This window comes from Pterocles gutturalis, unplaced genomic scaffold (assembly GCF_000699245.1).
Source record: "Pterocles gutturalis isolate BGI_N339 unplaced genomic scaffold, ASM69924v1 scaffold46893, whole genome shotgun sequence".
Classification (NCBI taxonomy): Eukaryota; Metazoa; Chordata; class Aves; order Pterocliformes; family Pteroclidae; genus Pterocles; species Pterocles gutturalis.
The window spans coordinates 26,411-47,840 of NW_010127382.1; the positions used below are offsets into that span (position 1 = coordinate 26,411).

Sequence of the window (21,430 nt, forward strand, 5' to 3'; positions counted from 1 at the left end):
CTGAGACATCTGGACATGCTCGGATGTATAAAGGTACAAAACTCAAATACAACATTAGAAGAGAAAAACCTCTCTTATTCACAGTATAATTGTACATGGAAATTCACCAGTGAAATCTGTATGGTGCTTTTTCACAATATTAAAAATACAATGGCAGGAGGAAATAAAATTAATTTGAACAAACATTTGAGGACTTCTTACATTTTCTTTAAATCTGGTCTTTTCTATTAAGTATGTAGATTTTAATAACCTGAATCTTCTAGTGAAACATCTTCAACAGTCTGAATTATGTGCATCTACAGTACTTCATATTTTCACACTAATTTCACACTAAATCACTTGCTACCTTTTTGTTGTCATTGTTGCTGAAGGCTGGTCATTGTAGCAAGGCAAACTGGATTGTGATTTAAAAGGAAATAACCTAATGGATTTCCTGGACTAAGCCTAAACCTAAGCATGTCTGCCTACACAATGGGCCAATACTACTAAATCCAGATAAATCAGAGGCATTAAGAAAAACACACTCATAAAATAAAAAGCGATAAAACTCTTCACCAGCTTCTTCCAGGGGCTCTATGTGTGTGCTTTCTTCTCTAAAACAGAAGAAAGTTCTTCTATGAGTGAAAGCTTTTCAACAAAACTCTTCAAAAATGTATGTTAGAAGAGTAAAGAAGAGAGGGATAAAGCATTTCTCTAGCAATCACAATAATTCTTTGCTCTTCTTCATTCCATTAACATAATGGATTTTATCCAAGTAAAAATAGCTTGTGAGACACAGAATACATGCATAAGGTACATTTAGATTAACAGTTAAATGCACTTTTTTGAAGAGCTTTTATGGGATGTGTGAAATATGCTGAAGCAGGAAAATAACCAGCTGTGCAATGTAACAAGTGTTCTTAATGTTTATTAGTCTAAAGGAACCTGAAGGTAATAACAATCTGCCTTTTACAGTTCAGAGCAAAGCTATTGATATACAGCTACTTACTTTGCATTGGCTTCCCTTGGGAAGTTGAGAACAGTTACATACAGTACAGAATTAAATTTTTCACCCTTAATGTAGCATGTAAATTATCAAACTTCTTCAAACATGATTTAAAAGGGAAGGAAGGAATCTCTAGAGTCTACAGTATTCATCAATAAGTCTCAACTTAGACATGCTACAAAAATCAAATCATAACTGAATAACTGTCTGCCTAGCATCAAACTTTTGTGCTTAATGAGGTTTAATTAAGAATACATGCTCAGGAGAATACCATGTTATTTTTTTTAATTTGTTTGTGTCCTACAGAAGTAAGAGGATACCATGCAGAAATTGAAACCTGCCTGGCATTGTTTGGTCTTGATTAAAATTCAGCACATTAAACAGGTTAGATCTATGGCTACATGACATACCAAAACCATTATAACTTCCAATTTCAGATCAACAGTGTCTTGCAAAGGTTCTTTTTGTACCAGCACTCTAATTCAGCACATTCTGAGAGCTAAAACTTCTGTTTGGAAGGGAGTGTAATGAACTGCTAGAAAGGTACTATCATACAACATACACCTTCAGCTGAAACTTTTGAATTGTGGAATTAAATAAAAATAAAATTTTCAATTTGGCAGCAGCATATCTGACTAAGTCTAAAGGGATGCTGAAGTCAATAAAATTCTGGTAAATAATCTTCACACACAGAATGGCATTTTTGAATGATGTCATGCAACACAGTGATTTGCAATGGGTAGAATGATGGACTAAGGGAAGAAAAGATGCATTCACAGCAAGACTTGAGGCAGACAAATTATTAGCAAAAAGGCATCTTATGTAGTAATTTTAATACTTTAAAAAGTAGTAACTTTAAAAACCTTCTACTTCACATTTTAGATAAGAGCTCTCACTTCTGTAAATATTAATCAGTATCTCTAGAGTAAACCCATTATTATATTGAGTTGAAATAAACACAAGTCAGTTGAGCCGCTCTTCTGGGAGATGCTTGAGGGAGTGTAGTCAAATTTCTGCTTCACTGGCTTACAGATCTTCAGGTGAGGATGTTACTGCTTCAGACTCTGTATTTTGCTTTGCCATGATCATTGATGACACATATGTGCTGAAAAAAAAAAAACCACTGATTGCAACAGCACAGCTGATTACATTATTCATTATTAATGAATTGTTCAGAAATACTTTTGCTTGACCAATCTAGTGATCTTGGAATTACCCCTTCATTTCCAGAGACCTGGAGTTGAATTCTGTTTTCACTTTCTAGCTACAGCAAGTTTTCCCACCTGCAATTCCCAGCTTTGAGGTCCACCCCTGGGAGTACCACAGGAAGCAAAGGCAAGGCTTGCACCCTTTTTCCATTGCTGTCTTGCTGAGAAAAGGGCCAGGCAACATAGCCATAAAAGTCCAAACCTATCTGAACTGTAGCTGTGTTTCACATTTTACTGCTGTCTTTGCACGTACTGAGAATGGTGGGCCTGTGAAATCCTAGGCTCACAGAAGATGGAAGTGTAGCAGAGGTATGACTTCCACTTTCAAGGGGGAAGAGATGGGAAGGAACCACTCACAGTGCTGAGCAGTGACTCCTTTGGATTATTTGAGGTTTTGCAGGGAGCTCTACACTGACTTACTGAAAGGATCCCAACCATGACATTAAGGCCCCAGGGACAAGGCAAGTTATGGGGTATTTAAGACACCCTGGAAAAGTGAAATGGTGACATTGTAGAACTATTTTTTTTTAAATAAACTTACGTTTAAATCTCTGAAGTGCTCGTTGTAGTCTAAGGCATAACCTACCACAAATAAATCTGGAATTTCAAATCCGTAATCTGTATTGAGACAAATAACAAACACCATCAATACACGAGCAGTGTCAATTATAGCCCTTAAATTCATGTGTTGGTTCTCTGACACCGAACTATAGATATATGTAGTCAGTTGAGGTTATGTTACTTTTGTCTCTGAAACATCAAGGCCAGCAGAAGCCCTATAACCAGTTCTCGCTCACAGACTATTTGTGACAGGAATGTGAATAGTCGGTGGACAGTAGGAGAGCTGTGTACATTCATCAGTGGCACAAAAGACACATTACAGCAGGAAGCCAAAATCAGAGCTGGAAAATTCTGCCTATGTTTGGAAGCTCCATTGATATATGTGTATGATGACAACTGTCCAGTATGACACTAATGATGAAAAAAATGTACAATTTTAATTCAGAAGTAACTTTTAGAGACATATATTTTCTTCTGAGAATAGCAAAAACTGTTTTGCATATTATGCCACCAAAGCATGTCAAATGCTTCTTTAAATTAAAGCCCCAACCTTATGAAGACTCATGCACATGCTTGACAAAGTAAATGCATGCAGTGTAGCTGAATCATTCAATTCACACAGTTGAAGCTAAGCATAGGCACATATCTTTTTGAGTGTGAATGTCTCTGCAGTATCAGCACTCTATAAACCAAGTTAGATTCTTTCCAAATTGTTCACTAAGTAACTAGAGAAAAACACAACCTTATGGACACAAAAATAGGTCAGCATAAAAAATTTTACAGCTGTTTAAGTAAGGAATTTATTCAATTGTTAAAAACTATGGGTAATAGACACTTTGAAATGATGAATTTGGGTGAGGAAATGACACAGCACTGTCCATTATTTACAAGAGAGATCTTTTTATTTAATTAAAAAAGTTATTAAAGAAAGAATATTAAGCTACCCTTCATGAAGTAATTTTATTGTTTTTTATACATTTAACATAAGTGGATCCAGTCAAATACATACTTTAATTTACTGGATTAAATTCTAAATGTTAAAAATACCACTGTAAAAAAGTTGTACAACAAAATGTTTGGGTCACCATTCAGATTATTGGTCTAAAACTACGGGGGCATGCCCAACACTGAGTAACTTTAGCTTCACAAAGTATCCCTCTCTCCCACATCCCAAATCAAGACCCTTCATGCTGCCTCCTGGTACTCACTTGCCTACTCTCGTTCTACCCTGCTCCCCAGCTCCGCTGACCAGAGCCTTCTTCAGTAGCAAATACTGGCTGATCTCTTCTAGAAGGATCTATTCTTTTCAGTATTTAGCTATATACCTGTTATTACATCATTTATTCTAATAAGTCTAAAATGACGATAGCTTGGTATTGGTCCATTTACAGCTTCATCATAGCACAGTACAAGTACCAACAATTCAGAGGGAAGTGGTGCTGGTGTGACACAAACAGAGCAGCAGGAGGAAGTTTTAAAAGCCCAATTTATCTTTTGCTTTTTAGGGGGTGAGATTTAATTATAATATAATTGTTTACCCTTTAAACAATAATAATACTTTTCAAAAAATAATAAAAAATGTTATTCTGTTATGAAAATGTAAAACTTGTGAATAACTAGGCCACCATAAAACACCTTTCATGTTCAGATGGAATCCTTTGGCTCCTCTAAAGAGACACAATGAGGAAGGAAAATAAGAAATGGACTTTCTCTTCTATATAGTTTGTCAGAGACAGAAGATAACACACTCACCTTTAATGGATAAAATTAAACCCTTTCATAACTTCTCTGTAAAGTTTGTACTCTGCAGAAAACCTCAGACTGTAAAGAGGCTAGGCTTTCCAAACCACAATTATACAAATCCTTCCATTACATCCCATACTCCTATTGACAACTGATATTTTACAATGCTTCTAGCAGTCCATAGAATGATACGTAAGGCAAGTGGTAGAACAGTGGTAGCATCTTGTACTGTTATGTACAGATTTTCACAACAACACTTACAATCTGGTCTGTACCCATCAGGCTGAGATGTTCTTTTCACCAACAAACTGTAATTAAAAACAAAATAAAAACCATGTAACTCTAGATATTTACCTGAATAACATGAATAAAAACTATTCCCTTTATCAAAAAACTTCTGAGCTACGTGAATCACTGTTCTTGTTCTGCTTCTCCTCCTGAAAATGTCCTGATGGCAGGAAAGAGATGGGTCTGTTCCCCCTCAAAGTCAATCAGTGCCAGCCTTGAGAAGGCTGAAGGGTCATTGCCACTGCAGAGCAATATAAAAGCATTTCCCCTCCTTTCCTCCATCCTCCTCTTACTGAGTCACGCAGCTTCTCTCCAAAGCTCCCCATGCGATACTGCAGCATTGAATTAAAGCAGGATCTCAGAATGGGAACCTCTGCTGGAAAATATGTTGGGCTAGGCTAATTAATTACTAAGTTTTGTGATTGTTTTACTCACCTTGCCACTTTAATCATTTTTGGCTTGTATTTTTCTATATTATTAAGCAGAACCTTCATAGTCCTTCCAGTTCCAACAATATCCTTACAAAACATGACAAACAGAATAAGTAAAAAACAAAGGAAAGCTGAAAAGAGGAAATCTGGACAATGACTAAGCAATTCCATATTATTATTTTGTGGAAATGATGTATTTTTCCCAGTGTGTTGTTAGCCACATCCAAAAAAGGTCATAATTGAGCTCACATTAGTCCAGTACCAATGAGTATTCTCCAGAGCTGCTGTACCCAACCTGATCTGAATGAGATCAGTAGATACCTGGCTACAAAACTGACGATGACATGGAGAGCAGCCGTTGATCCTGAACATTGTGGGTGTGGACTTTTCATTAGCTGCTCTCCAGCTATCTAACAGCACTAACAAAATTTGCTGGGGATGTTTTCCATTTCTGTTACAGCAGTTGGCATTAGCAAATACAGAGCTCATAGCAGTTACTCGGTTAACGAGCCATCTCTGTGTCTGATGATAGTTTTCCCTCCTTTGCTAAGAAAAGACATTCCAGTGTTCATGCATTTCCTTCATTACACCATCCAGCTTACTTCCCACACAAGCAGACTGGGCCCAAAATGCCAGTCACATCTGGACATGCTCTCTAACCATCCCAGTTGCTTTTCCAACATTTTAAAAGAGAATCACCTACATTAAGAGAGAATGTGCAGCACCAGTGAGGTGACACATTCTTTTCCTCTACAACTGAACACTGTTGATGTATGTCAGCAACATATCTGCGATGGGCCCTCCCAGGGGACACTGCAGGATGCAATGCTAATGAGCAGAGTCACAGGGGCTTGAGGGACTGACTGACATTCTCAACCAGCATGTAAACTGTCTTCAGGGCTGTGCTACTATTTCAAAGTCATGCAACTGAGAAATGCAGGGTGTCACTGCAGTTGGTTCCTTGTCCTCCAAGGAACAGAACAACTTGCAGAACAGGAGTTGATGAAACCATAGAAAGGACAAATCAAATGATGCAGAAACAAAGACTCCTGGGTATCACAAGGCAGAGCGCAAATTAGAGTGGCAGCAATGTAGTTTGATCCGTCATGCAGATACAAAAAGACTGAGAAGTCATTAAGCAAATCAATCCCTCTCCTTCTTCACCACCTCCCAGCTACAGAAGCATAAACACAGACAGGTTTTAGAAACTGAACACACCATCATGACTTGACTATGTGATTTTAACTAAGCACAATATGACATAAGCACCCAACTTACCTCCACAATTAGAACATTCTGAAAGAAAAAAAAACAAAATGAAAAAACATTACACAATATTCACAAACTAAAAGAAACAAACATTTGCAAAAGTAAAATGAAGATAGGTAGGTCCATGTGCATACATACAACATGGTAGGCCACAGGACTCTTTCATTTTTGTGCCCTGAAAAAGAGCCAGCCATAAGAGCAAGCCCTGCAGTCAGGGGCTACGACTTTATCCAGATCTGCCTAGATTATCCTCCTCTTTGTGCAAGAACAGATGTAGCTTCAGAGAATAAAATTAGATGGAAGACATCCAAAGGTGATGAGCTTCACTTCATTCCAGTGTGTCTAGCCATGGCCATGTACTACAGTGTTCCCTATAGTTCACTAAAATATTATTTCCAATGTTAATAAGAGACTTCAGCAATATTATTCTTACTCTGAAATAAATGCTGTTGCCTTCCCACCCCCCAGCAATTTCACAGTAAAGGATTACAGGACAAGTTGTACCACCCATTCTCATACTGTGACGCACCCTCTTTCTCTTCAAATACTGCTGCTGAAATCAGTAGTATTACTTGAAGAGAAGGGGAGTGGTCCAGTCAAGAGCAGTGATGTCAAGCCTTATGACAGCATGATCACACAGGCTGATCTTTTTGCTGAAATGGTTCATCGCTGTTCCAGGAATCACAGTATCTAAGGTGATTTCTGATCTTCTACTAAATGTAGTAATAAGAAGTAATGTTCTTATTAGAAGAAATCAATCTCTGTTTATTAGTGGGCATTATCATGTACATGTTCAAAAGGACGGACTCTTACTATCTTGCATTAAGATCTACTTTCTGAGCTGAAACCTGCAATAGCAAGACGAAAGTTTTTCACAAATACCTGTATCTGTGTATACATCTTACATACGTGTGCACATTGTATGTCCTGAAAAAACTTGAGACAGATAGCTTCATATCCACGCAGTATTCACCAGACTAGCTTACATTCCACTTCCTTTCTATCAGGCTTGTTGGCTTTGCTACATTCATAACATGGAGACTATCTAGCTTCCTTTTCTGTCACAGAATACTAAGGCTGAGAGTTCTGAGAAAGACTCAGACACCATGGAGAAGTAGTGAGTGAAGGGAGCATGTCATAAACAGCACACCTTTGACAGTTTCATTAACTGGTACGTAAATATTTTTTTAATCTTCAAAACAGAAATTATTAATACAGATTATCCATATTTATATTTATACTGCAGTGATTCCTAACAATCACAGTGTAGGGAGTCATAGCATGCTTCATGCATCAACCACTGCAAAAACATGTTACCACACACTGTATTATACCTGGATGCTTCTGAAATGGCAAAACACTTGGTAAAGGTGTGGAGGGAACTCCCGGTAGTAGTTCAGCAGATGTCAGCAATGGATATATCACCCAAGAAAGCCACTAATTTAGACTGAGCTCTGATGGAATGTGTATTAATTTTGGAGGGTGGCTCCTTTTTGGCGTTTTCATAACAGGTTTCACTGGTGGTTATCCTGCTTGGCACTCCTGACTTTCAACCTCTCAGCTGCTGACACAAACAACTCTGTATCTGAAAGACCTGGTTCTGTGGAGGTAAAAAGTCAAAGGCCTCTTAACAACAAAAGTCCAAAAACACCTCTGGAAATTTCTTCCTTCGAGAAAGAATGGAAGTATGTCAGTCCACTAGATAACATGAAGAGACCAAAACTGTTTGGGAGAAGCTTATGAGAGGTGTGCAGGAACACATGTTCTGGAAGGAAGCCATTTGGATCCAAAAAGGGTTTGGCTCTCATCTGGCTTCCTGGCTGAAGTCTTAACTAGGAAAAACTTCCAAAGGCTAGCCCAGGACACTTGGGTCTGAGGCATAAGCAAATAACCTGATTCAGTCAGTGGACACCTGAAGATTGATTACATGCAGGATGGCTTAACCACCTCCCAGGAAACTGGCACAGCTGGTGATACATGTAAATATTTATGTGTGTATGTATACACACACACTCATATATATATATATATGATATAGGGAGAGCTGAAGACTTGACAAGGAAAGAACATCACCAAAACTAAAGACAGAAATTAACTCCTTTTGTACCAGCAAACAGTCCAGGATGACTGTGAGTGGCACCTGGTAGGAGAGGCTGACCTGACATCAGCCTGACATCCTGACCCATTCTGCCAGTTTCGTGCATCTCCTGCTGCTCTTCACACTGTTGACAAGAACTTTCCCACCAAAGAAAATCACAGATCTTCTGGTGACAAGACCTATCCAGCAGCTATGGCATGAGATGGGACAGAGCAAAACTGACACGGCAGAGGGCTGCAAAGTCCTGCATTAGCAGACCTTGTCAGGGTTCAGCAAAGGCCGGTTGCTCCCCGAGTGAAGGGTGGCCATGAGCTAATTGCAATAACACAGTCAGTGATGAGGGGCCTCGCCAGCCAGGGCCCAGCCCCACAGTGCCTCAGTGAGGGAAGTGAGCAGACCTGAGACTTGTTCAGCCACGAGTGCATATCATCAGAGGAGTTCATGGTGATGAGGCAGATCTGAGGTCAAGCTGGGAAGTCAGCCTGTGAGTTAGGGTCTGGATCAACATCTGTGGTAACATACCGACATGGCTGTAGCTGAGCTGAAGATCAGTACCCTCACTGCATAGCTCAGGCATGGATGAAAAGCCCAGGGTTGAGCTGAACTGGGGCTCTTGTGCCCACAGGTGTGGGTAGGGGCCCCAAGTGACACAGGTCATTTAGTACACACAGGCTCATGACACACTGAGAGAAAAGCATAGTCCTGGGACATTTCATTGATAGACAAATATGTTTCTTTGCTACCACAGCTGCTTCAGCTATCCTATCATGAGCAGCAATAGGGATTCTCTTGCCTACTCACAAGTGGAAATCAGAAAATCAGACAGAATGAGGGGACAGCAGCCTCCCTGGCCATGGAATTGGGAGGAGCAGATCTTACTAATTAACTTTTGAGAAAAAAATCATAGATGTTAATAGAAAATGGGGCTGAGGAGAGCATGAAAAGTCATCAAGACTATTCTATTGGCCCAAAGAATCAACTTAAAACTATCCCTCACAGATATCTGATTTACCTGTTCTTGAACATGATGAGGACTTCAGAACTTTCCCAGGCAATGTGTCTCAGTGCCTCATTATCTAAGAGCAAAAATAGAGTTAGAAATCTTCTGTTGCTATTTCACCTGAACTTGTTCTGCAGTGGACATAGAAAAAGCTTTATTTTCTTCTCTTTTTAACTTCTTCTATATTTTGAAGACAAATTTATTTCCTCAGTTTCCTCTTCTTCAGATTTATTCAATATTTTCTCACAAGTTATATTTTCTAGCTTTTTGATCATTCTTTTGTTCTCCTCTTGAACCTGTCCAGTTGGTCAGAATCCTTCTCCAGTTGTGGTGTCCCAAACCAGAGAGAAGCCTTTTCCTGTATCAAGAAGAATAAAAGAACCACTTCCTATGCTTTACAAATAATCTTCCTTTCTACTTATATCCCAGTACAACAGTTACATATTTTATAAAGGTATGCTGCTGTCTCATGAGCAACTTGTGATCCACCTATCATCTCCAGTTCAGAACTGTTGCTTAGTCAGTCCTTCCTCACTTGTGTTTATGCAAAAGATAGTTTCTGCATAAACGCAGAAGTTAGTATTCATATTTATTGTCCCTTCACGTCATTCTTGGAACCAAATTCTTAAAATAATTTCTTAAAATCATAATACTATCTTGTAGCATTTTTCCAGGTAGTATCACTAGTATTAAATGCTAATTCCATCTTTTAAATCATGAATTAAATATTGTATAGTCCCTGGAGAACATGCTTTAATGCATCCTGTCTGACAGTGAAGCATAATTAACTGTTTCTTGAGAACAGCTTTCCAACCAGTTATACATCTGTCTAATAGAAATTTAATCTTGTCTACATTTCCTTATCACAAATGACTCATATGGAGGAAAGAAGATTAATACAGATCCAGACATGCCTGAAGGGTTTGTCTGGCCACAAGAGTGATAGTCACCTGCACATGACTTCAGCTGAAGTGTAAGATCTCATATTTATTGACTAACTTGGGAAGGAAGGATATTGGTGGACTCTGAAATTGTCTGACCAGCATTTTGTTATTCTTGCCTCTTATCCTCAGAGTCAAGGAGTCCAACAGCTGCAAATTTTATGCATTGGGAGATTTGGTCCTTTGAAAGTCCCTTTAATCAGGCAGTTGTCTAGGTCAGGAAACACAGACTGAAGGCATTCAAAATAGTTTGCAGTCCTCTGGTACCAGAAACGATCTCCTACAAAACTACATGATGTGCTGGGAAACTGACTGTAATGCTGCCTATTCCCTACCTTTCTCCTGTTGAACCAGGCTACTGATAGAAGAGTCCCAGAAAAGGGATGGCATTGCAGGGTACCAGAGAAACAACTGGCAAGAAATATTTTGACACACAGTATCCAAGACTAGGTAGTGCTGATGTGTAACTAAATCTGGTTGAAATAGATTAGCTTATCCTTGAGCAGATGGAAAGAAGAAGATAAAAGAATGCAATGCATACAACAAGTTGGTACATTATCAACAATGTCACCATCATCCTAAATGCACAGCTGGCTGCACCCAGCACATCTTGGGAAAGGCCACAGTTACCTGCAAGACCTTATTCAGCTTCACCATGAAATACACCTGTCAGCTGATGGGCAGGAGACTGGTGAAACTCATCAGCTTGTGGTGCTACAGCAGTGACTGATAGCTGGACAAATGATAGGAAGCTAAAGGACGCTGAAGAAAAGATCTTTTTTCAACTACGTGTGTTTGAAGCTCCTGTACCACATAGATCAAGACTGTTTTGTCCTTTCAGATATATCTGAGGCAATTGCAGAGGAGGAAACCACATGAAAAGAAAAGTAATCCAGCCTTCTGGCATGCATTTGATATTCTCTGTCTATTTTCAGAGCTTGCAGAACAAGAAATAGGAATATTTACTGACATGTTGACTAGACTGAAGATGGCTTAATTTCTGAGTAGAGCCAGCTTCACCAATACAACCTGAAGTATGCCCAGGAATCTAATAATGGTGCTCATATATCTTACAGTGAGACACTGAGAACAGTCAGTTTTTAAAAAAACATCCTGGAAAAATTTCTCATATGGTAGAAAATAAAGAAGGGGTGGTGGCTCATCTCTCAGAGACTGAAACACCTTTCTACTGAGTTGTTGCAAGAGAATCAGCAGCCTTCATTGCTGATGGACCAGAAGGATGGTTGGGAGCTGACAGATATGGATGACTGTGATTCATCCTGTGTTTACAGCTCTTTCTACCAGGCAGTTGGCAGGAAGTATGCTGGTGCAATATAGAATCATAGAATATCTCAAGTAGGAAAGGACTCATAAGGATCATTGAGTCCAACTCCCTGCTCCTCACCTAAAACTAAATCATATGACAAAGAGCATTGTCCAGATGCTTCTTGAACACTGACAGCCTTGGGGCCATGACCAGTTCCCTGGGGAGCCTGCTCCAGTGACCAGCCACCCTCTCAGTGAAGAGCCTTTTCCTAATGTCCTATCTGACCTTCCTCTGACACACCTGCATTCCGTTTCCTCCTGTCTATCACTGGTCACCAGAGAGAGGAGATCAGCACCTCCCCCTCTGCTGCCCACCTTGAGGAAGGTGTAGACTGCCATGAGGTCACCCCTCAGCCTTCTCTTCTCCAAGCTGAACAAACCAAGTGATCTCAGCCACTCCTCATAAGTCTTGCCCTCACGACCTTTCACCATCTTGGCTGCCCTCCTCTGGACACACTCTAGTAGTTTGATGTCCTTCTTATACTGAGGTGTCCCAAACTGCACACGGTATGCACCAGTGTGGTGTAGAGTGGGACAGTCAACTCCCTCGACCAGCCACCTATCCTGAGCACTGTCCCTAAAATCGTACTCTGAGTTTTTAAATGCAAGGTGCTGTAAAGTTTAAAATTCTCCAGTTTTGAGTAATCAGGGGTGCACAAAACTTGTGACTGCACATGGACATTTGCACTGAGCAGAAATAATATTTGTGGTGTGAACTGGATCTACACATAAAAAAAAATTGTGCTCTCATATCCTTTTTTAGACAGTAGTAGAAATGGTTTGTAGTAGAAATGGTTCATAGCAGAATGTCTTGGGACATCTGGGAAAAGCAAAAGGTTTTTGACAATATTAGTACTGTGTAAAATGAAGTAAAATGAAAAAGAAACAACTTCTAATCCCTTCATTCCATGTGAATTTGTCTCTCATGTTAAAGAGACACTTTCACTTTTATCATAAATTTCAACATATATGTGAATTTAAAATTTTTTAATAATGGACTGGAAACCTGCAAAAAATGAAAATCTGTAGTTTACTGCTTTTCAAAGCCACATGATCTCATACATGAGAAAAAAGTAGGTTGTTATTATATACATGTAAGAAAAATCCTGACCTGTAATAAGCTGAAAAACATGCTGGCACTGAGTCAATACATTTCTACTGTTTATCTTCCCACAGGTCAGTAATAAATGGAACAATGTCAGCTAACAAGACCAAGCAGAGTAATGAGACCATGTATGCCTCCTGCCTGACAGTAGTAAGTGCTATGGAAACTATTTCACCTTCCTGGAAAAGAATAACATTTTTTTCTAGATTTGATTTTATGTTCCATTTAGAAGACTGATTTAAAAGGAAAATTGCTATGAAATAGCAGTGCTTTGAAATTAGCACTGAATAAGAGTTTGAGGGAAAGGCTGTCTTTGAATTCAGACAACATGTAAAATTTTAACATGGTAAAATGATAAATTGCAAATTTGCAAAGGAGCATTTCCTGGAAAGCAGAAACTCTACTTAAGTAATTAAATAAACAACCATACTTAATGCAATACTACAGCTAAGAGGACAAACGCAGCCCTTGCATATATAGCAAGAAAATCAGGTAGGTACACAAAGAGGATATTTTGTCCTCATATGTTTCAGCATCAAATCAGTCGAATAACATGCACACATATTTGAAAAAAAATCAGTAAAAAAAAACCCAGAACCAGAAAGAACTTAAGACTGAAAAAAGAACAATAATTTGAGAGCTGGAAAAAACCCAGATCTTACAGTGAAGTAAGGTTTGTAGCAGGAAGTAATAGCTTTCATTTAATTAACAGCCCAGTTCCCAGTGGGAGAGCATTTTTTACAAAAGAACTTCGACCTTTCAGCCTCAACCTCAAAGAGACCACAAAATACCTTCAACAGCTGAGCCTGGGAACAAAAATTCAGAACTGCTGCATGCACTAGAAATCATGGACTCAATAAAATACTGGCTTTATGACACATTATATTCTTCCACTGCAGCTGACCTCCAACTCATTTATCAGTGTTCCACAGCTGATAATTTGCTCTCTTATTTTAGCTCAGAGGAATTCTTAACATTTTTATCTACTGCTTTGGTCATAGGGCAGGTGATCATGTAGGGCAATCACTTTTTTCTTCCAAATCGTCTGATTAGCACATTAGGTCAAAATTAAGAAGGTCTCCCAATCTGTACTTGGCTTGAAGTTTGCTGATTCTGTTCAGACCAACAGAAGGATCTGCATGCTTGAAATTTTGTTTCTTCCAACTATATCAATTGCCTAGTATTAATTTCCTGTTTTAATTCTACCTTCAAACCTTGTCTCATTACATCCTACAGTATGCCAGTACTTTCCAGCAGGGTCCCAATGTATTAGTTTACCTAAAAGAAGCTTAAGTAATGACTGGATGACAGGCAAATATGCAACCATATGGCAATATAAGTTTGATAATGGCAAGCTGCTCAATCTAGTAGGCAAAGGTATTAAAAAAGGCAACAGTGAAAGGCAAAAAGCTATCCGAATTCGTAAGAGAAAATGAGGTTCACCATTTTAGCAGTGATGACAGTTGATTGTTGGTAAAACATGCCTGTAGTATAGAGGCTTCTCCATCAAGTCTTTAAACCAAAATAGTTGGTAGCTCAAAAGAGAAACTAGGCACAATGAGGAAATTACCACTTGGGACCCTTCAATCTATAATTACCCAGTAGTTCAGACAAGAATAATGGTGCTCTTGGATCTTAAAATATAGGAATCTCTAAACAAACCTCTGTTTGTGATCAAGCCAAATAACTGTACTAAAAAAAAAAAAAAAACAATTCAAAAAGGCAAATTAATTTTTTCACATGCTACTTAATTATGAAACTCCTTGATATAGGATCTTGTGGGACAAGAGATGTAACTGGAGTTACAAAGAAATGACACAGACATGGATAACAGTTTTGGCACTGAATGTATCCAAAATGATAGTCCAGATGTAACTTGGTTTTGGAAGTGTCTTGCTGTGTTTCATGTATCCTCTCCCTAATAAAATGCCAGTTGTCTGCTGGTGAAGAGATGATACAAGCCTAGAGAGACCTTTCATCCTATTTAGTATGGTGGTAATGGTGCTCTTACAAGTGGAGAAAATACATGGAAATTCGGAATGTTGGAAATACTTTTATCTTTGAGTCCCCACTGGTGTCCTGAGTTCCTTCCTCTCTTCTTCTTGGATAGAACTATTCTTAAACTATTTGTGAACACACGTAACATATTGTTAGTTATGTTATTCCAGCTTATAAAGCATGCATGAATACACAGTCGCTGGAAAAGGTGAGTTCTTTTATACATCCATTTCCATGGATGAAGGCACATTGTAAAAAATACAAAAGACTAAAAAAAAAATACAGCCCCTTTTTAACTAAATCTATTTCTTTCTTTTTTTTTTTTTTTATGGTGGGGGCAGGTGGAAGGCTACAAAATAGTGTATTTTCATTCCCTTTAGTTAAATTTCCCTTCAGAAGTCTGCATTTTCAGTTAGATTATTTCTAAAGACACTTTTTTTCATGTGTACAACGTATAATCAGAAATATATAAATTGTTAATGTGATTCTTCAAACTGAATTGTTAACAGATTATCAGTTTAGTCATCACAGCTGCAGTACTAGCTTTCTTAGCATTGTATTTGGGGAACGTCATGTATTTCTGATTAAACAAAAGAAAGATTTTATGACACCTTAAGTTAGGCTTGAAGAAGCAGTGCCATAGGGCTGAAGAATCATCAACAAACAAAGGTTAAACAACAATGCATCAAGTTCCAGTGAAGAGGTCCAAAGGAAGCTACAAGGACTGCTGTGAGAAGTGAAATCGTTTTACCGTATGCATAGGAATGAAATGCACATATACTAACACTTCATCAAGATGTCAGAAAATTATATGAAAGACTTTGAGAAATTAGACACCTAAGTAGGAGCTTTCTACAGGGTTCTAGAAAAGGTCATGAATGTCCGATTTTAATCTTTTCTGCTGGGCTGATCCACATCTATTTTAATCTTTTCTCATTTTGAAGAGAAAATGAGCAGAAATAGCTCATTATTTATAGCACAAATCCTGCCAGAAGGACATGAGAAGTGCTGCATAGTGGATATCTTCCTCTGAGTGAAACCTCTTTCTGACATGATCAGTCATTTTAGGAGATCATCAGAGTAGTGATGGAGGGCTCAAACTAACACAATGAAGTGCAGAGAGAATATATTTCTTGATCGCTACTTATTACCTTCTCCACTTGTCTGAGAATGCCAAAACCACTGGCTGTCAACAAGGTGTACTTAATATGAAAAAGGGGAATAGTCCCTCATGAAGAATATAAGCATTGATCCATATTACAGACAGATGGAATATCAGAAATTCACTCGCTCCATAATTGTATCATACTAACTGCACGACTACTTTATTTTAATTATAAATTCTTATTAACCTAACAAATAAGAAAGATTAATTTTGTTCACATTCACCATTGCATAGAGATAGTGATAACGACAAAAATATATGGATCTAACTTTGACATCAAATACATCATAAAACTGCAATAAATAATTATTTTAAATTATTTTAAATTAAAATTATATAAACCTTAAGTTTATGATTTTGTCTAACTCTTCTCATTTGCAAGGAGACAAGTCAAAGTGGTATAGGAGCTTTTTTGAATGGTTACAGGACATACTACATATTGACTGATATACAGAATGATTCCTGTCAGTAGAGACTTTGGACTACCTAACCAGCTCCAAAGTTCTTGGGACAAAATACACACCCATAAATGTGTAAGAGGCAAATGGCAGTGACAACTCACAACTATAGTACTGCTGAATCTACTGAAGTTTCTATATGTTTTAAAATGTACTTTGTTTAAAATGGCACAAATACTTTAAAATAAGCTTTTAATTTTTAGAGTATTATACAGAATGATTACAGTATTAATACTAAACTGGGTTATATTATTTGTTCTTTCACCTAATTTACAGTAATTTTCATAGCCATTTTGCTTTGGAATAGTGCCTCTAGTTTTCTGGACAGTTATTAATTATCTCCCTGTTTTCAAAATTTTTTCCTCTTTACAAATGTTAATGAAAATTTTTACCCAAATGAGCATTTCAGCTTTAAAGTACGCAGCTACTTAACTAAGAAGTCAGCTACTGAGAAATTTTATGTCTACCATTTAGAAGGTGATTACAAAGATATTTTGAAATTATATTTTTTCTGCATAGAAATTATAGTTACAAAGCATTAGAGTCTTAAGCTATATTAAGAGTCATTCTTCAAGTACGCTTATTAATGATTCAAGCCATGGAAATCTTCATTCTTGCCTCTGTGAACCTCTTCACAGAAGAATTTCAAATTGTGGATTACTTTCTTCAGGTAACAGTTTGGGTCTGTATGCTAACTCTCCTCTCTTTCAGAGTATTTATCTTTTTCATTATATATTTTTCCCAGGCTTATAATATTTTTATAAACAAAAGCGTATAGCAGAGAAGTACAGAGCAGATAGTCTTCCTTCTGAAGAGCTATTATCCTTAGGTTCTTTTTAATTAGCTTTTGAATTTTTTTCATACTTTAAGCTTTCTCAGAAAAAAAAACAGTTATAGAACAGCATTTTTGAAAATACCTTCCATAATCAGTTAACAGGATTTAACCTGGCATATTAATTTTTCAATGTAATTACAATCTTTTCTTCATAAGTACTCCAAGCAGGCAGAAGCACCTAGCTCACTTAAAAGCAGGGAAGTTTAATTCTGCCAGTAAGTCTTCCACTAATTCACTCAGTGACTTACAATAGTTACTAAAGCCAGACGTTTTAAAAGCCAGCAGCTAAACGAAGATACTCAAAAACACTTTAAGGAAAGATCTACACTGACTGTAGGAGGCTCTGAATCAGTCTGCAAATGGCTGATTAGTAAAATGTGCTGAATACTTGCACTAATTGCTTAAGTCAACAACAGATGGAGGAGTTGGCATCCGTGGACATAAGGCCACTCCTTCATATATCCAACTTTAGATGTCTAAGTATGAACATTTGAGCTCAAGCTTTGTGTCCCAGCTTTTCAGTAAGTAAATGCAGTGTTAAGGAACCCTCATTCTCACATGTTATATTGAAAATGCCATGTAATTATTCATACAACAGCTGTGTCACAGACAACCACACATACAACCACCAAACATGCCCTTTCAGCAAGTCTGTTCCCCTGGCAGTCCCAGCCCTCCCTTCCTGCTCTGCTTCAGTCCTTCCACACCCAGCTTCCAGCACTGGGCTCCCTTCCTGGTCAGCAACCACCTTCATTCCCAAACCAGCCCCTTCACATCTACCCAAGATCCCGAGACACACACAAAGTCCTGAAAAAAAAAAAAGTTTTTCCCCAGTGAATTCAAATGATACTAGAAAGTTTGTATCTGGAAAAGATATTAATCACTGAAAACATTCATCAAGAAAACTTGGGATTGAAAGATGGGGAAGGGTAGCTGGGCCTGAAAGCTTAGAAAGTGTTTAGATTATCTCAGAAAGAGAAATGTCAGGTGAGATGAATAGCTGCACTGCCAGTTCTGCCTGTGAGGTAGAGAAACATATGCAAAATCATCATAGGAAAACACTTAGCTCTGGTGTTTGAATATTAGAAAGTAGCAAATGAATTAATATATCCCAAGAACATGATTAACGCTCTAGTGATAATTTGGAAACAAATACCCAGCAGGAGTATTTAGAAGTGCAAATTGAGGATGTACGTAGCGCTACAGTATTTCAAGTATAACAGCATTTTTTTCATTTAAGTTCTAGTTGCATCAAAACCTATTTAATATTAATGAAATATTTAAATTTAAGTTTTTCTCTTCTTTTTCTTATGTGCTATAGTACAACAAAGCCAGAGTTTGATAGTACCACATATGAGTGCTTTGAAGAAACTGATATTATTTAGTGCCAGCTAATAAAACAGTAACTGCACGTACAGTACAAATGACAAGATAAGTATTGTGTTGCCTTAATGCATAAGTAAAGAATCCATTTCTCACCATTTTCTATGTAGACCATTTGCCTAATGAAATCAGCCTTCCTTCCTTTTCAAAGTACTGCTTTGTGTTACCATGGTTGGATGAAAATAGCCTTTTCATTGACTCAAACCACTCTCTTTTGTCACCACAATGTTCAAGCATAGTGCAAACCAAATTCAGTCATACAGCCAGCCTGATGCTGAAATAGAAAAAATCCCATTTGATTATCTGAGTGAAAGGTTCCACAACCAAACTTCGTGCAGTAGGCAAATTTGTATTTAAGTCCTCATTTGCTGAATTCAGCAGGGATACTTGACATGCAGTTTGCATGCATGCACCCATCAAAGGCAGAAAAAAACAAGGCTTCAAAACATAAACAAGCTCAGGGTAAGCATCCCAGCACAAATTTTGCCCACAATCTCACTGAAGGTACACGTATAACTATGGGAAAATCCTTACACTAGGATGGAGGGCATCTGCAATCCGAAAGCAATGGCATTACAGCAATTTAATAGAGCTTAATACATTTCTTTGATTCCAGTACCAGTATGTGACAGTCCATGCACAAAAATATACAGCTTTTCTCAAGTATTTTTAGTGAATGTATTTTCTTTCTTAAATTTAAAATTAACAAACCTTCCCAGTCAGCTTTGAAAGATCATCTCCTCCCATTATCTGCATATCTTGCATAGACTGATCATTCTGTAAGAAGAAAGACAAAACTTTGAAATTGGATATAGCTGTATAAATAAAAGCATAAACATGTTAACTTTTTCTGATCTTTCACGGTCTTGATTACCAGTATTTTCTACTGCTCGTTAGTATTGGCACACGACAATACCACACTCTCACTTGTTCCTGTGGCTTCTATTCTAGTTGCATTTAAGCTAACATCAAGCTCCAGGCTTTACTGAACTAGAAGAAGTTGCAGCTTTCTTTTAAAAAAAATATATATTCCTTTGCTTGCTATTTCTTAGTTTGACAAGTGTTGAGTAATGTATTTGTCCCCTTCACAAAAGGAGGACAGGAGCATCCCAACACTTGACCAAATACCTGTAAGCACATTCTTTTTTGGAACAGTCTTTAGAAACACAGGCAAAATGTGCTTACATCTGTCACTCAGAACTTGGCTATTTTTGAAGAAATTCACTCAGTATTTTTTTCAGGGGAAAGAATTTTGCAAAACTTACCACTTGTTATCAAGAATAGTTTCAGTGTGGCATACTGTTTCAAGAGTTTTGCTTTTGCTTTTTCAGCTAACTCAAAAATAAAATCCTTGAGGTTAATTCAGAAAAATAAAATACTGTCAATCAGGTCAAACCAAATGCAACAGACCAGTATGCTTTGATTTTCCTGTTAGAAAATATTTTTTAAAAAAATCAGTAACATTTCTGTCTTTGAAAAGTTTGTTTTACAGACATTTCTAGTTGAAATTCATTCTGATGGAAAATTCTCAACTAGGTCTAGTTCAAATTCATTATCAGTGACACGCAAAGTTAAGATCACATAAGGGTGATATAAGAAAGCCCTACTTTCAAGGGAAGACAAAAGAGGCCTTAAAGAAGGTAGCAGATTAAAAAAATGTACAGTCATGGCCAGGCTATATGAGCTTTCCAGAGAAAGGAAAAGCAAAACTAAGTCTAGTTAATGTGGATTTTTGTGAAATTGGTGCATGTGCCAATCTAATCACCCTACTGTTAGGAAGACAGTGTTAGTCCACATTTAATAATAGCTGCAGTACCACAACATAACACTGTAGTTTACTAGTAACATCAGGAAGCTTTACCATTACCAACTACTGCCAAAAATGCAACAATTGAATGCTTTGCTTTTATTTCATCAATCCAGTGCTTTGAGGTAAAACATTTTTCCACAAATAATTAATGGGACAGCAGGACTTACAAGGTAGGTGAGGATTTACTTGGCTAAGGGATTTATAGCTCTTCCTCTTCCCTTCAAAAAGCAGCAGCAGCAGAGGTAGCACGCACACGCCTGCCATGCAGCATGGTTACAGCTGCACGCCTGTGCAGATGGAAACTGCATCTGCCCACGCTCACTGCCCAGGCGCCAAAAGCCCAGGGACTTCCAAGGCACCTTTGCAGCCACTTGATCACAGGTAATCTGACAACCCTGGCAACTATTCGTGCTCCCCATGGGAATGGATTGTCTAAATCAATACAGCCTTTCCAAGTAACTGTAAGGAGAGGCTGCAGAATTGCCCAGATGACAGTTTCTCCAGGTTTGCACACTGCAGACCCACCCAAAGGCTTCCCTTTTATTCAGACTCCAGTTTCCAAAAAACTCTCACACCACAGCTTTGTAAGAGGTCCTTAGCAGTCATTGCCTTAAAAGACAGTTTTTAGACCTTCTTTCACTTTTTCTCCACTGGATCTAGGAGATTTAGATCCTTTTCCTGCTGCTTGGATTAGTTTCCTGGGAAACAGAGCTAGAGCAAAAAACATCCCATATATTTTCTAATGTAAGTTTCAACATTTCTCTTATTTTTGTAAAGAAAAGCAGAAAGAAAAAAAATAACAAAGCAAGCAACTGATTTCCTCAGA

At 37.9% G+C, this 21,430-nt stretch overlaps 1 protein-coding gene across 1 annotated transcript; it reads right to left on the bottom strand.

Annotated features, from left to right (window-relative positions):
- Window positions 1–1,713: 1,713 nt before the first annotated feature.
- LOC104460276 (phosphoribosyltransferase domain-containing protein 1-like) lies at window positions 1,714–19,565 on the bottom strand. Its single transcript, XM_010079262.1, has 6 exons — window positions 19,506–19,565; window positions 6,495–6,512; window positions 5,221–5,303; window positions 4,759–4,805; window positions 2,735–2,811; window positions 1,714–2,090 (listed from the first exon to the last, which is right to left on the bottom strand). Exons 1-6 carry the CDS (start codon window positions 19,557–19,559, stop codon window positions 2,043–2,045), a joined length of 327 nt encoding a protein of 108 aa, XP_010077564.1. The 5' UTR covers window positions 19,560–19,565; the 3' UTR covers window positions 1,714–2,042.
- Window positions 19,566–21,430: the final 1,865 nt, after the last annotated feature.

Coding starts and splice junctions, on each gene's coding strand:
- LOC104460276 (XM_010079262.1), bottom strand. CDS start 19,559: ATGCAAGATATGCAGATAATGGGAGGAGATGATCTTTCAAAGCTGACT. Junction 2,812..4,758: donor TGATGGGTACAGACCAGATT/GTAAGTGTTGTT, acceptor GTCTCAATACAG/ATTACGGATTTGAAATTCCA. Junction 2,091..2,734: donor AGCACTTCAGAGATTTAAAC/GTAAGTTTATTT, acceptor TTTTTTTTTCAG/CACATATGTGTCATCAATGA.